The sequence below is a fragment of the Chrysochloris asiatica genome, unplaced genomic scaffold (genome assembly GCF_000296735.1).
Source record: "Chrysochloris asiatica unplaced genomic scaffold, ChrAsi1.0 scaffold00207, whole genome shotgun sequence".
In the NCBI taxonomy this organism is placed as follows: domain Eukaryota; kingdom Metazoa; phylum Chordata; class Mammalia; order Afrosoricida; family Chrysochloridae; genus Chrysochloris; species Chrysochloris asiatica.
This window is the reverse complement of record NW_006408725.1, coordinates 1,045,513-1,061,823: the sequence shown is the minus strand read 5'-3', so window position 1 is coordinate 1,061,823 and position 16,311 is coordinate 1,045,513. Positions and strand designations below refer to the sequence as shown.

The following is a 16,311-nucleotide window of genomic DNA, read 5'->3' as shown; positions in this document are numbered from 1 at the left end:
GATATATGGAGGGGATAATAATCAATGTAATGAAACAAGCTATATGAATGGTTGAATGTGAAGCTGATGATGTGCCCTGTAAACCTTCACTCAATCCAAAATAAAAACATTTAATTAAAAAAAAAAAAAAAAAAAAAGATTGTATCATCTGCATATCACAGGTTGTGATTGGATCTACCTCCAATCCAGATACCACATTCTTCTTATAGGATTATTTACTTTATTTACTGAGTAAATAATCTTTATTGGATTATTTACTCAGAATACAGATTGAATATGTATGGTGAACGAATACAACTCTGACACACATCTTTCCTGATTTTAAACCATTCAGTGTTCTTTTGTTCTGTTTAAATGACTGCTTCTTGCTCTATATACAGGTTTCTCATGAGCACAATTAAGTGTTCCAGAATACTCATTCTCCGCAATGTGGTTCATAGCTTGTCATGATCCACAGAGTCAAAAGCCTTTTTGTAGTCAGTAAAGCACAGCCAAGATCCATCTGACACCAGGAATGATATCCTTCGTTCCATGTCCTCATCTGAATCTAGCTTGAACCTCTGGCCTTTAGTCACCCTTCAGATCTGGAACTGAACTTGCCCCCACAACTTAATGTTCAGTTAATCAATCCACAGGTCCATATAGGGAACAGTAACACTAGTGAGATACACACACCTTAGAACAATCAACCATTTGAGATCAAAGGGGCAGTACTTACCCAAGAGCAAAGTTCGGAAGAATTAGGAAAGAAGGAAGAATGAAAATAGGAACCACAGAGAGGGAACCACAGAAAATAGGAACCACAGAGAGTAGTCAATGAGATGAAACAAAATGTGTATAACTTGCTGCATGGCGTGAGACCTAAAGAAAAGACTCCATTTTGTACTTTGGTCGGAGCACGTCCCCCTGCTCCAGGAATGCACCAAGTCAGCTTGTGCTGCATGAGAATAGCCCCCCCCCCCCCCAGCAAGCAGTAAGAAGTAGATAAACACAGCAGACAATTCAAGGCCTGATGATACATATGTTTTCCTTTGCCCTTAGCTTTGACTACCAGTAATGACCAATTAGATTGTAACATTTCATACCTTGCTAAATATCAGCCAATCCTGGAGTAACTAAGCTGAAAACCCCTGAGCCTGCTTGTAACCCCTATAAAAACCCTGCAAACTAAGAGCTCAGGGCTTCATCCTAAATCCACTGTGTCGGATGTAGATGGAGTCTGAGCTCGAGCTTGAATTAACAACCCTTGTGCACTTGCATCGGTGTCGGCTCCTTGGTGGTCTTTGGGGACCCCAAAATCTGGGCATAACAATGGAAAATTCATCTGCTCTATAAATCTTTACCTGATTTACAACAGAAGGTCAAAATAAATACCACATATTAAAAAAAAAGAAAAAAAGAAAATCTTGTGAGTTACCACCCCAGTTATTATCAATTGCTCGCTATTCATCTGGAACAGAAGAGGAAGAAGGAAGTGGGTTGCAGGCTTAATTACCTCCATAAACCACAAGAAGAAATGGCTGCTGCTTTGAATACCATTATTAACCTTTTGGGCCCAGGACCCAATAGATGTATCATGATTTTTAAAAAAGGAAAAGGGTGAAACACAACTTCAAACTGGTATGGAGACCAGACTTACTGGGTACAATGACACTGGGGGAACCTCTGAAGCTAATGCCCAGAAATAATCTTAAATCTTGAATTAAAACTTCCCCAAGAAGTTAGCATTAAACTAAACAACAGTTTAACCCAATTAAGAAAAAATGTCTGCCTTGAGCATTCTCATAAGAATGATTTATATGAGCTTGTGGCAATGTAGGATAAGAAGTGCATCTCAAAGATGTTTGAACCACAAACTAGTCCAAACGTACCAGCCACTCCTGGGAAATGCTATACAGGGTCATTGTGAGTTAGAACCAATTTGACAGTACTTAACAATAACAATCTGACAACAGGTAAAGTACAGACCAGAACTTTAATCGTCAGAGAGTCTAACTGATGCTAAAACAATATCGGTATGATGAAACAACAGTGTGAGAATGGTGATACAACGTGATGTAACCAATGTTATTGAATTTTTCATGTAGAAGTTGTGAATGTTTGGTTATGTATATTACTACCAACAACTAACAAGATGTTTGTTTTTAAAGAAGGAAGACGAACACAAGTTATTTGATTCTTTCTGCTCTGTGTCCTGACCCAAGTATTCTGTCTGCTCAAAGCAGGGGACAGTGGCAAGGATGTAGAAAGGGGGAGACTAAAGATAGATGTTCACAGGCCTCTGTGTACTTGCTAAGCATCTGGTGCATTACTAACTTGGGCAAAGAATGACAGAGAGCCCTTTGTCCGACCTGCTGGGGCAATTGGAGGCAGCAGTAACCTAAACTGCTAATAGAATGAGAAATGGCCACTTTTTAAAACATGCCAAAAAACCATCTTGCAGAGATGCTAATACATTAATATCTTAATGGCCTCTAATGGCCTTGCAGAGTGGCCAAGGAACCCAGGAATAGGCCTGCCTCCAGGGCTTGCTGAGGAGACAGCTTTTCAAAAAACAGTCATGTGGGTCCATTGTACCTCACTCATGCACACATCAATTAGTATCCTGTAGCTCCCATCAGACAATCCCCAGTGGGGTGATATGACTTCCTGGGACACCATATAGTCAGAGTGGCATGTTTCCAGAGATTTGAATCCAAAAACTGGAATAGAACAGAAATATCTAGGTTCACAATGGAGTTCTCAGACAGTGCTATTCACAACATGGTAAACGACTCTTCTCTGTCACAAAAGCCAATGACTAAATCTTGCTAGGTTTGAATCCCCCAGACAAATGCTTGAAGTTGAGTGAATTTGCACTGGCTCCACTGATGGAATTGTGGAGGAAGAAGTTGAGCCAGTGTTAGGCTCCAAGTGGAACTTCAATAACTCCATCACTGACTGCCCCAATAAGGCACTGGATGTCAACGTTTTATAGCTGCTCATCCTCCCAGGTCTGGAAACCAAACTCCCATGCCTATTGAGAAACTAATGAAATGAGTAATTTTATTCATTGGTTGTAGCAATGACCTTGGCTAGACCAAATAGGAAACTTATATATAAAAGGAAGTTCCTGGAGTCTTTATCATCCTATTTCTCTACTCTGGGCAGAGCTTCCAAACCTGGCCCTGCAACCATCACCTGGAGCATTTGTTTTAAATGCAGATTCCTGGCAGTGCCCAGGAATCTGTATTTTAACAGGTACTCCAGAAGAATTGATGCTTTTGAGTTATGGTGTTGGAGGAGAATATTGAAAGTGCCATGGGCTGCCAAAAGAACCAATAGATTTCTGTTGGAAGAAGTGCAGCCGGAGTGCTCCTTGGAGGCCAGGATGGCCAAACTTCGCCTCTCATACTTCAGACTCATTGTCAGGAGGAACCAGTCGCTGGAGAAGGATATCATGTTTGGTAAGATGGAGGGTCAGAGAAAAAGATGGAGACCCCCAGCAAGATGGATTGGCAAAGTGGCAGCATCAATGGGCTCAAGCATGGCAACAATAGTGATGTTGGCTCAGGATCGGGCAGTGTTTCGTTCTGTTGTGCATAAAGTCAGTATGAGTAGATACTAACTTGATGGCATCTAACGACAACAAATCAGGGGATCCCGGTATAGGGGACCCATGGGCTAGTGTTTAAGAACAATCACTCTAGTACTTCCCTGTCTCCAAATTTCATGTTATTGTTGTTAGACTCATAGCAACTCTGTGTAGTGTTTCCAAGGAGCGGCTGGTGGGTTTGAACTGCCAACCTGGTGGTTCACAGTCCTGTGCTTATTCCAAAGCACCACACCAGGAGTCCATATATCATAGATCATTCAAAATTGGTTGTAGCTCAGATGAAGCGCCTGGATCAACACCAGTATGTTGCTGGTCTCCCACCCTGATACAACACACTGTCAGGGGCCATGCACCTCAGGCTGTGTGATCCAGTCAGCTTCATGACTGTCCTCTTAGCACATACACACTTCACACCAGTTCATCTCAGTAAATATTTATTGATCTCCTACTCTAGGTAAGGCATAATGCCAGGTGCTGTGGGATACAAAGATAAGAAGGTTAGGTCTCGCCCCAAGGAGCTTACATTCTAATGGGGAGAGAGACACTCTTACAAGTAACAAAAATGCAAGGCAGATGAGGTGAGTGTTGTAACAGAGGCAAAAACAATGAGGGAGCAGAGAACAGGGATAGATCAAACATGGCTAGGCAGAGTAGATGTTCAATGTGGGGAGTAGCATTTCAGCAAGTTTCTGGAAGAAGTCCCTGGGAGATGGGTAGGATTCACACAGGTCGAACTGGGAAGAGCGATACACTCCAGGCATGCATGCAGAAACGGAAGTGAGAAAGTACAATGAATGTTCCGAAAATAGAGAGATGACTGCCTTAACTGACATCTAGGATGCTAATGGGATAACATCCTAAAAAAGGAGCTACAGCTAATGTAGTGGTTTGGGGCTAGATGCTAGAGAAGTTCTGTATAATAAGCAGAATTGACTTAATTCTGTAGGCAATAATGAATCATCAGAAGTTTCTGAGCAAGAAGTGACATGACTTGATTTCCGCAGTTCCAAGCATACATCTATGCATAATCTTTGATTAGGTCTTTTTTAAAAAGAAAAAAAAAAAATTCATTTAGTGGACTCCTGCCCTCTCGTGACCTCAAAACAGAACTTAGCTGGGTTCTGTGGCCATACATACTTTCCAGGGCTTCACAATGAAAGGAGCAGGAGACGTAAACTCTGAGCTCATTTAACAGCTTTACAACACCTGCACAGAACAGGAAGTGAAGAGACATGTTAGAAGGTACCCGATGACTTCTTGGTGCCTGAGCACAGAATGATAATCTGGAGAGAATATGGGAATGGGAAAGAAAAATGGTGGAGAGATGGCAGTGAAACTGTGGATATTCCTTACTAAAAGCAGTTCTCTAAAACATTGAATTAGCTGATGTCAAAACAGCCTTAGTCCACCTTAGCTAGGAATGTGCACCTGGGTTGACTCAAATTTTTCACAGCTCTGCACTTGTCTGCAAATACCTGTACAAGCTCAGCATGTATTGGTTTCAGGGCTACAAATAAATTTCAGTGAGTAAACGAATTCACAAATCCTCAGCTAATGAAGATCGGCTATAATTATAGCATCACCCAAAGGTAACCATCTCCCAGCAGGACTTCTGACATAACACCCCACCTCCAGCTCACTTGGTGGGAGGACCCTGCAGTGTGACTTCCTAGAATCCAGTAGATGGGTTTCTAAGCACTCTCCACGTAAAACTTTCTCTACTGGCACTCTTCCCTAGGATCCTGCCTAACTGTCCAATGAGGAAGGAGAATGGCGCCCACCACCACCGAGGCCACCCCAGCCTGAGAAAGGATGCGAGGCCACAGCTGTCCAGGTGGACACAGCAATGCTGGTCAGTGAGGGCTCCCCCAGAACCTCCATGCCAGCTGAAGCAGGTGCTTGAGTGGTGAGCACAGAAGGGGGTGGCGAAGTCACAGCTGGGTTGCTCAGAAGAAAGGCACCCTGGGAACTGGTGTGTACTTCTGGGCCATGCCCTGCAGGGCCCCCGCCACTGTTGCTGATGGTCCACAGGCATGGGTAGGGGCTGCAGAGACAGAGAGAAAGGAGGAAGAGCCGCCACAGGCCCCTGGTAAATGCACATACAGGCATATTTCTGTGAGGGGGGTGTCTGGCCACAATTTTAGCATAAGCTAACACAAATTGGCCCTGTTTCTGCAAAAAGTCCAAGAGAAGCATCAAGGTGTAGTGGAATGAACATAAGACTAGATGTCCAGAGATTCTGGTATCAGACCTGCTGCTAGTAAGGTTTTAAACAGTATTTCCCTTCTCTGGGTCTCTCTTGCTACATGTATAACATGAGCAAGGGACTAAAGGGAGGTATTTAGATTGTATACTCTGGAAGGACCTCTCCTTGACCAAGAAATAGCCAGGAAAAGTACTGGATTGCTCACTGAAAAGTCGGCAGTTCAAACCACCAGAGAAGGATAAAGCTGTCTGCTCCCATAAAGATCTACAACCTCAGAAACAATATACAGGGTGGCTATGAGTGGGAATTGACTCGATAGCAGTGGATTTGGTTTGGGGTTTGGTACTGGTCTTAGAAAGGAGTCCTGGTGGTGTAGTTTCAAGCACTGGGCTGAGGACTGCTATCCATAAGGTTGGCATGGGAGAAAGATGAGACTGTCTTGCTCCCATAGAGATTTATAGTCTCCAAAATTCTAAGGAGTAATTCTACTCTTCCTAGAGTGACACTATGAGTCAAACAGACTTAATGGGAGTGGATTTACTTTTTTGGTTTATTGGTGTCAGAAGGTGTGGATTTGACTCTACCACTTATGAGTGTTTTGAACGTGTTTAAAATATCATAGATGAGCTTCAGTTTCCACATCTTCCAGATTTGGAGTGGTAATTATATAGACCTTATAATGGTTCTTGTGCATATTGTTTGTTGTTGTTGTTAAGTGTGATTGAGTCGGTTCCGACACATAGCAACCTTGTATAGGGTTTCCAAGGAGCAGCTGGTGAGCTTGAACCACCAACCTTGCAGTTCAAACGGCTTTGCAGTCTGATACATTAACCCACAACGCCACACCAGGACTCCTCTTGTGCATATTAATGAAGTCTAAATGAGAAAAGGGCATTTACAGGGTCCCTATGAGTTGCAACCAGCTCGACAGCACTTAGCATCAACAACATTTTTATAGAATCAGGAATGGGTTCAACACACGATGAAACCAGAGGCAGCAATGCCATCCTCTAACCTGAGCTACGTGTCGAACATTGTAAACCTCTTTGGAGGACATTGAACCTGCAGAAGCCTACCCCCTGACCTCTCTGAGCCACTCAACTTTCTGAGACTCTGACCTCAACTTCCAGAAAAGTTTTTCTAGAAAATCCCTCAGGGTCCTTTTCTGGTTCCTGTGGGCCAGAGGGAAAACCACAGGTTCTAACTCAAACTACTTACTCTGTGGCCTTCAGAAAGATGTTATACCTCTGAGCTTATGTTTCTTCAGCAGTTAAATGCCATATCGAGATCTTTGAGTACTATTCTTGTTGTTGTTAAGTGCAATCGAGTCATTTAGACCCATAGCAACCCTGTATAGGGTTTCCTAGGAGTGACTGGTGAACTGGAATCGCCAACCTTGCAGTTCACACCAACTTTGCAGTCCAGTGCTTTAGCCCACAGCACCACACCAGGACTCCCTGACAACTTGAGTACTAGGGACAACTTATATGAGGTGGTTTCAAAAGGTTCTTGGGAAAATTCCAATATCTTTTAATTCCATTTTTCCATGAACTATTGGAAGCCCCTTATGTAAAATATAGAAGATATATATCATATGGTATATGATTTGTTTATTATTTTAGGATCACCTCCACTTCATTTCTTCTGATTTCCTACCACATCTCAAGTCAGTGATTTTTCCCTTAGATCTACTGTCCAGCAGAAATAAAATGTGAGTTAAGGCAAGGAAGTGAAGCACAGCTAGATGAATGGAAACAGACCAAGCTGAATGTAAATACTGAGAATGCTGACACATTGTGAAAATCGTAACCAATGTCATAGAACAGTATATATAAACACAGCTATGTGGAAACCAAATTTTCTGTGTAAACATTCACTGAAAACACAGCAAAATATTTCAAAAACAAATAAAATATGAGCTGAAAATGCAAACCACAGATGCAATTTAAAATTTTCACATTAAAAGAAAAGGGGAAAAATGAATTTATTTTGAATGATTTTTATGTAACTCAAAATATTCAAAAATATCTTTCCCACATGCATTCAATATAAATAATTATCCATGAGATTTGTATTTTTTTCATACTAAATCTTCAGAATCCTGTGTGCATTTTATACTTTAGAGTGTGTCTCAATTTGGACATTTCAAGTACTCAATAAACAGTACATCTGGCTAGTAGTTGCTGCATTGACCGTGGACTGAACATCAGAAACCCCTGGGAACTTGTTAAACATGTGGAACCTCAGGCCCCAGCCCAGACCTATTAGTCAAAATCCTCGTGTGATTCTAGGGTGTATTAACATTTAGAAGCACATCTCTAGACCAAAGCATATTCTTCTAAATTTTCCTTTTCCAGAAGATTATGACTTCTCCCCAAGTTCTATCTTTTAATTGTCAATCCCTTGTTGTTGTTAAATGCTGTTAAGTCAGTTTCTGCTCATAGAGACCCTGTATATAGGGTTTCTGAGGAGTGGCTGGTGGGTTTGAAGCACCAACCTTGCCATTCGTACAGGCCTTACAGTCCAGTGCTTATCCTACAGCGCTACATCAGGACACCCTCTTAAGAACCTACAAAAGAAAAAAGATCTGACTAAGCAAATCTTCTCTAGGAACGAAGGGTCCATCCTGTCATCATCCTCAATGCCTATCCAGGTACCATGGAGTCATTCTAACTCACAGTACCCTCGTGTGTCCTGGAAAGTGAGACAACAGTCCAGACCAAGCCACCTTCTAGCCCTTGAAGAAATCATAAACTGGAGTCCCCAGTGTTAAGGCAGACCCCCTAAGACCACAATGAGTGAGTTGTTGGCACTTGTCTTACCTGGGCCCTGGATTGATGGGTCCATTTGTGTGGGGTACAGACAGGATGCTGGTGTGGGGTGTAGAGGATAAAGAGGTCCAGCTTTCAGGTCCTGAGAAAACTTGCAGATTATCATTTGAGCTTTCTATAAAATTCACTTTTGGGGAAAAAACAACAGTTCAATGATTGAACATTTTATTGTTGCTGTTGTTAAGTCTCATCAAGTTGGTTCTCATAGCAACCCTACATAGGGTTTCCAAGGAGTGGCTGGTGGGTTTGAACTACCGCCCTTTCGGTTAAGAGCTAAGTGCTTATTCTGCAGTGCCACACCAGGACTCCATGATGGAGCACAGAAAACTTATAAAGATGGTGGCCAATGATATTATCCTAAAGGCAAACCATAATCATAATTTGTGTTGCAAGCACCAACAGTTTGAAGGGAAGAACTTAGGTTTTCTAAGAAAAACCAAAAAGGGGGAAGAGCTTAGGTTTATTGAATGCCCACGATATGCCAGCTGCCTTTCATATTGGAATCACCACAACTTCTCATCCCATTTTAGAGATGAGGCTCAGAGAGGTGAGATGATTTGCTTTGTAGCACAGCTGTAACTCATTTCGACATAAAGGCATCCCTGGGTGCCACAAATGGTTAAACTCTTGACTACAAGCTGAAAGGTTGACAGTTCGAACTCCCCCCAGAAGCACCTCAGAGGACTGGCATGGCTGTTTTCAAAAAGTCACAGCCTTGACAACTCTCTGGAACAGTTCTACTCTGCATACACAGGGTGGTCAGAAGTCGGAATCTACACCATCATAACACCTCCCCCACTTTAAGAATGGACTGAATATATCCATATCGGTTCATCCACTATATAACAAATGGACCACTAGTGTGGTGCTGTGGGCTAATGCGTCAGACTGCAAAGCCGTCTGAACTGCAAGGTTGGTGGTTCAAGTTTACCAGCTGCTCCTTGGAAACTCTATACAGGGTCACTATGGGTCAGAATCGACTCGGCGGCACTTCACAACAACAACAATGTACTAATCCAAGATGTTAGCAATAGGGGGAAATGTATGTTTGTGGTGGTGATGGGTCTTATTAGAAACTCCCTGAACACTCTGCTCAATTTTTCTTTGTAAACCTAAAACTGATCTAAAAATAACATCTATTAAAAAACAAACAAACAAACAAAAAAACCTAAAGAATGGACGGTATGAGCATGCCATGGTTTTCAAGTGCCATGTCCTGATTCTTCTATCCAGTGATCTCCAAGTAGATTTCAAAATCTACTCAGAGTGACAAGTCTGATAAGTTTTTGAATCTCCGTTTAAATATATAGAGGACATGCAATAGAAAGGAAAAAGGAAAGGAGGGAGGAAGAGGGATGGGGAAGAAGAAGAGACGGGAGGAGGGAGGAAGTCCTGGCCACGCCACTCTCAGTCTGGGATCCTTTGGTGTCTCATATAGACTTTTCATGACTCATAGACTTTTCTTGCAATCTGTTCAACCTCAGCTCCTGCATCTGCCACCTCTCCTCTCCTTCTCATCTATACACTGTTTCACTCTGTTCCCAGCAACCCAGATTCTTTGCCCTTTGCTTCCTCTTCCTAGAAAGCCCTTCACTGCTGCCCTTTGGCAGTCTGCCCTCTTTCACCACCACCCACTCCCACCTCTGTCCTTTTTCATTCATCCTTCAAGGTTCAACTTCAGTGTTAACAAGCAACCTTCGCTTCCCCAGATGGCAGATCTAAATGCTCTTTTTCCTTCATTCCCATGGCACCTTGGTTTCTGTGTTTTAGAGAGTGTCTCTCAAATTGTAATGTGTTTATTTATACAAATCACCTGGGAATCTTGTGAAAATTCAGACTTTGACTTACTAGTTCTGATGTAGAACCCAAAGACTGTGTACTTCTAATAAGCTCCCAGATGATGCTCTGGTCCAAAGACCATATTATAGCACTCACTGCATTGTATTGTGACTATTTATTTATGTCCTTTACTAGCCCTGAACTCTATTCTCCAATTACTAGAAGTCTGTTCCCAAAAAATTGATGCAGCGCTAGAATCACTCACTAGTCTATGCAAAGAAATTTGGAAGACAGCTACCTGGCCAACCTATTGGAAGAGATCTGTATTTGTACCTATTCCAGAGAAAGGTGACCCCAAAGAATGTGGGAATGATCTAACAGTACATTAATATCACACGCAAATAAAATTTTACTGAAGACAATTCAAAAAGAGTTGCAGCAGCACATTGACAGAAAGCTGGCAGAAATTCAAGCTGGAGTCAGAGGAAGTGGAACGAGGGATAACATTGCTGACATCAGATGGACCTTGGCTAAAAGTAGAGCATATTAGAAAGATGTTTACTTGTGTTTTATGCAAAGGTATTAGACTGTGTGGATCACAACAAACTATGGCTAACATTGCAAAGAATAGGAATTAAAGAATTCTTAATTGTGCTCCTGAGGAACCTGTACTTAGACCAAGAGGCAGCCCTTCAAACAGAACAAGGGGATACTGAATGGTTTAAATTAGGAAAGGTGTGTGTCAGGGTGATATCCTTTCACCATACTTATTCAGTCTGTAAGGAACCCTGGTAGTATATGTAGTGGGTTAAGCATTGGACTGCTAATCGCAAGGTAAGCAGTTCAAATCCACCAGCTGCTCCACCAGAGAAAGATGAGGCTTTCTACTCCCATAAAGATTTACAGCCTCAAGAACCCTATACAGGGTTGCTATAAGTCAGAACCAATTCCATGGCACACCACCATCACCACCATTCAATCTATATGCTGAGCAAAGAATCCAATAATGTGTATTATATGAAGTAGAATGTGGCATCAAAAGTAAAACTCATCAACAAGTTGTGATATATAGATAACACAGCATTGCTTGTGGGGACACTAAGAGGACTTGAAGTACTTCCTGATGAAAAGCAAAAACTACAGCTTTCAGTATGGATTGCACCTCAATGTAAAGAAAATGATAATCCTCACAACTGGACCAATAAACAGCATCATGACAGATGGAGAAAATATTTAATTTAACTTGGATCAACACTCATGGAAGCTGGTGTCAAGAAATTAAATGAAATGTTGCATTAGGCAAGTCTTCAGGAAAAGATCTCTCTAAAGTACTAAAGAATAAAGATATCACTTTGAAGACTTAGGTATGCCTGTTCAACCTCAGCTCCTGCATCTGCCACCAACTCATGGAATTTCAATCACCTCATATGCATGTGAAAGCTTAATTATGAATAAGGAAGACCATGGAAAAACCGATGCATTTGAATTAGTATGCTGGTGAAGTATATTGAATTTACCAAGGAACTGCCAGACAACTAACAAATTTATTTTGGAAGCAGTGAGGACTCATTGCTCCTTGGATGTGAGGATGGCAAAACTTCGTCTCATGTACTTTGGACATGTTTTCAAGGAAGGACCCATTCCTGGAGAAGGACATCACGTTTGATAAAGTGGAGAGTCAGTGAAAAGGAGGAAGACCCTTAACAAGATGGACTGACAGTGACAGCAGTGACAAGCTCAAATATTAACACTGATGAAGGTGGCGCGGAGCAGACAGTATTTTGTTCTATTATACATAGAGTAGCTAGCTAACTCTATGTATATATAATAAGTTGGAACCAACTCAACAGTACCTAACAATAACTACGAGTCAGAATCAACTAAAAGGCAATGTTTTTCACACACACACACACACACACACAAAACAAAACAAAACAAAAACTATTAGGCTATAATCTACACAAGGGTAGGGTATTTGTCATGATTCTAGTCATGATATTCCCTATTACCTAAACAAGTGCCTGGCATATATTTGGCCTTTAATAAATACTTGCTGTATGAATAGTTGAGTGAAAATATAATCTTCTTTTTCTCCCTTCCTTTATACAAATCTAATAACCAGGCAAAATCTGAGGAGACGGAAATCCAAGGCAGACACAAGATCATCAATGAAAAACTACATAAACTGTATAAACACTAGCAGTCTGATTAAAAACTCATCAGACTGCAAAAATCATTAAGGATGGGTTTGCATGCCTTTGATTGACTTACACAGAGAATGCTCCGGTTCCCCCAGAGACCTTCCTCAGAGCGCTGCTGTCAGTGCTGGGCCTGCATTCCCTGGACTGCACTCAGCCAAGCAATGCAACTGGAGAAAAGAGCTATGCTGGAGACACTGAGCTGAGTGTTCCCAACCCACAGAACTACCAGTCCTTGGCTATTAAAGAATGCAGCTGAAACTGCTCAGTACACCAGCTGCCTGGGAAGAGGCCTTTCACACCCAATAAAAGAAGCTGCATGTTTTGTGACATAATTACAAAAGACTAAGAGTGATATCACCAGATAATCAAATATTAAGATATAAAATGACAATACAATATTACTGATAGTACAATAAGACGCCATACAAAAACAATAGTATTTGCTGATGTTCTATAGATATGTTAAATGCATTCGCTGAGTGGAGTTTCAACTCCAGAGAATTTATAGTTGTTTATACACTGCTCTCCCTCCACCCCCAAGGGTTTAGTTAGCAGAATCACAAACCTGTGGGAGAGTGGTTTCTGTGCAAGTAGGCTGAAGAGTAGGGAGCCTGCCGGTGTCCCCTGAGGCCTGGATAGTGCTCACAGCCATGGTGGGAATGGGGAGCAGGCAGAGACAAGGGAGCTGCATACTGGTAACTGGCATTTCCTGCTGTGCACATTCCATCTGGATTGGAAAAGATCCAGCCCCCCACTAGAAGAGACAAGAGAAGGATACTAAGACTTTCCATGACCTGCCATGCAAGTAGTTAGAGGTCCAGCTACTTTGCATGGCTACATTTCTATGCAAATGAGACTGAATGGCTACCTGTGTGGGAAGATCACAACTCCCAAACCCTGATGCCTGTAAGGCAGGTAGGCTGGCTTCCTTGGAGATACATGACAGGTCCTATCTATCAGACACTGGAAAGTTACTTTAAAAATACTGGTATCATAAGCTATATAAAATACAAGTTTGAATGCTGAAGTTAATAGAAATATAAAAGAGCTTAGTTTTCAGGTCTGGAACTGAAGTCACCCTCTTGCCTCAATTTTCAGCCAAACAATAGACAGGTCTCTAAGGGGAACAATAACACTAGAAAGATGCACACACCTGAAGCTAATCAACCACTTAGATCAAAAGGACAGCATTTATCCACAGACAAAGTTTGGAAGGGTTAGGAAGGAAGGAGGAAAGGAAACAGGAAACACAAGGAAGAAGGAAGTGAGATGTGTGATATTACATGGAAAGGATTGCAAGAATGAGATGGACAAAATGTACATGAATTGAGGAATGGAAAACTGATCTGCTCTGAAAACTTTCATCCAATTTGCAATAAAAAGTTTTGTTTTAATGCAAACTTAAGTGGCTTCTGATTTAATTAAATTAACATGAAGCTATCTAGGAGGGAAGATTAAGTATATAGATAACTAGATTTGGATTCCTAGTTCGGCGCTATAGGAATATGCACTGGACTGCTGATCACAAAATCAGTGGTTCAAACCCACCAGCTGCCTCGGAAACCCTCTATAGGATCGCTACAAGTTGGAAGCAATTCAATAGCACTTAACAACAACAGATCTACAACTAGGTGATGTTTCACACAGAAAGAATCAAAACCAAAAGCAAAAATAAACCAGTTACTATAGTCAATTCTGACTTATAACAACTCGAAAAAGCCAAGTAGAACTGCCCCCAAAGGTTTTCAAGGCTATAATCTTTATGAAAGCAGATGACTACGTCTTTCTCCCATGGAGTGGCTGGTGGGTTCAAATTTCTAACCTTTGGTTAGCATCTGAGCATTTTTACAATTGTATCACCAGGGCTCCAAGAAAAAGTCAGTATCAAAGACAGACTTGCTAGTGCCATCCTGTAACAAGAAGGGTGTCCTCCCACCAACCAGATCTCAACTGAGAAACCCACACATGTGATTCAGACTAGACCAGTGCTGTTCCTTAAAAATGTCCATTAAGATCATCACCAGCACTTTAGGGAAGGGAAATGGAGCTTAGCTTTAGAAGTCACTGCCTTTGTTTAATACTTTTTATGTACAAGCAAATAAAGTGTGTCAAGTTCCCGTTACAAAGTCTGGACTCAGTAATTTTCAACAAATCTTTCATCATTTTCATTTTCCCATTGTTATATTAGCCTCGGAAACCCTGTACAGGGTCGCTATGGATCGGAACCGACTCCACGGCACATAACAACAATTAGCATGGGGCCCAAGAGGTACCTGTTAGATTATTAGAATGAAAATTCTAGTATCTACCAAGCAAAGCCGGAGTCCTGGTGTGGTGCTGTGGGTTAATGCACCAAACTGCAAAGTTGTTTGACCTACAAGGTCGGCGGTTCAAGCTCACCAGTAGCTCCTTGGAAACCCTATATAGGGTCGTTATGGGTCGGAACCAACTCAGTGGCACTTAACAACAACAACCAAGCAAAGCCATGCAAATCCCACCCACCCATCCCCAACCCCCCAGAACCTGGTTTCTGCACACTTAGTTTCCCTCATGTAATGGAAAATATTGAAACATGTAAACTTTGAAAGGGACTGGCTCTGCATGTGGTCCTTCACCTACAATCAAAAACAGCTTTTTATTCCATCTCACATTTTTAAGGGCTTTTCTGAGAGCTGCTTCCCCTTATGTGACTATGTTGCTACTTCTGGGATGGAAGATGGAGTTGGGGTCAGGGAAAGAGGAAGTAAAGAATGCCACGGCTGAAAAATTGCAGAAAGGAACCTAGCAAGCCACTGTAACCCAAATTTAAAAGGTGTCTCAGGTAACAGGACTAACTCTTCCATGCCGGTATCACCAATCGTAGCTTACTGTGTCAGCTTTAGAGGACTACCTCCATCACAGGACCTCCTCTACTGGATTGGAATATGAAAAGGGGCCATCTGGTTAGGAACACCCAACAGTGCCTACAGAATTTCCCAGCACTTCCTAGAGCCTTCCACACGACAAATGCAGACTCTTCCTCACATGGAAGACCACAGCTTGCCTGAGGCATCACATTGGTGACCAACTGGTAGCATAGTGTGTAATGAGCTGGGCTGCTAACTGCAAGGTCAGTAGTTTGAATCTGCCTGCCACTCAGTGGGAGAAAGATGAGGCTTTCTGCTCCTGTAAAGATTTATAGCCTCGGTCACTTTATATAACAAGGTCACTATGAGTCAGAACCAACTCAGTGGTACACTACTACTACTACTACTACTACTACTACTACTACTACTATTACTAACAACACTAGACATCCAGAACAGAGAGGCAAGAGTGGGAGGTGTGCATGTATGAGATATGCCCAGAATGCACTTTGCAGAGTTCCTAATCTCACTGACATGATACCTAAACCAAACCAAAAACCCATTACTGTGGAGTTAGTTCCAAATCACAGCAACCCTATATGGCAGAATAGAACTGCCCCATAGAGTTTTTATTTTTTATTTTTTTAAGTTTTTATTGTGAACTGAGTGATAGTTTACATGGGAGAACATCGGCTTTATACCATCATTGTAATGATTACAATCTCCTCTGTGCATCATCATTCAACGGTATTTGCTTCCATTCCCTGTTTGTTTGGTGGTGTTGTCGTTTTGTTTTGTTTTGTTTTTGTGGGGGGGAGGTGTGTGTACACAGAAACATTCAGAAATATATAAT

At 41.9% G+C, this 16,311-nt stretch overlaps 1 protein-coding gene across 1 annotated transcript in view; it reads right to left on the bottom strand.

Annotated features, from left to right (window-relative positions):
• Nucleotides 1–5,169: 5,169 nt before the first annotated feature.
• TBX19 (T-box 19) overlaps nt 5,170–16,311 on the bottom strand; it is a 47,527-nt gene continuing 36,385 nt past the window's right edge. The window contains exons 6-8 of the mRNA XM_006872627.1: nt 13,178–13,366; nt 8,624–8,759; nt 5,170–5,639 (exon numbers count right to left, since the gene is read on the bottom strand). Coding sequence (XP_006872689.1) covers nt 5,342–5,639; nt 8,624–8,759; nt 13,178–13,366 — 623 coding nt within the window. The 3' untranslated portion in view covers nt 5,170–5,341. The remainder of the gene's footprint in view (nt 5,640–8,623; nt 8,760–13,177; nt 13,367–16,311) is intronic.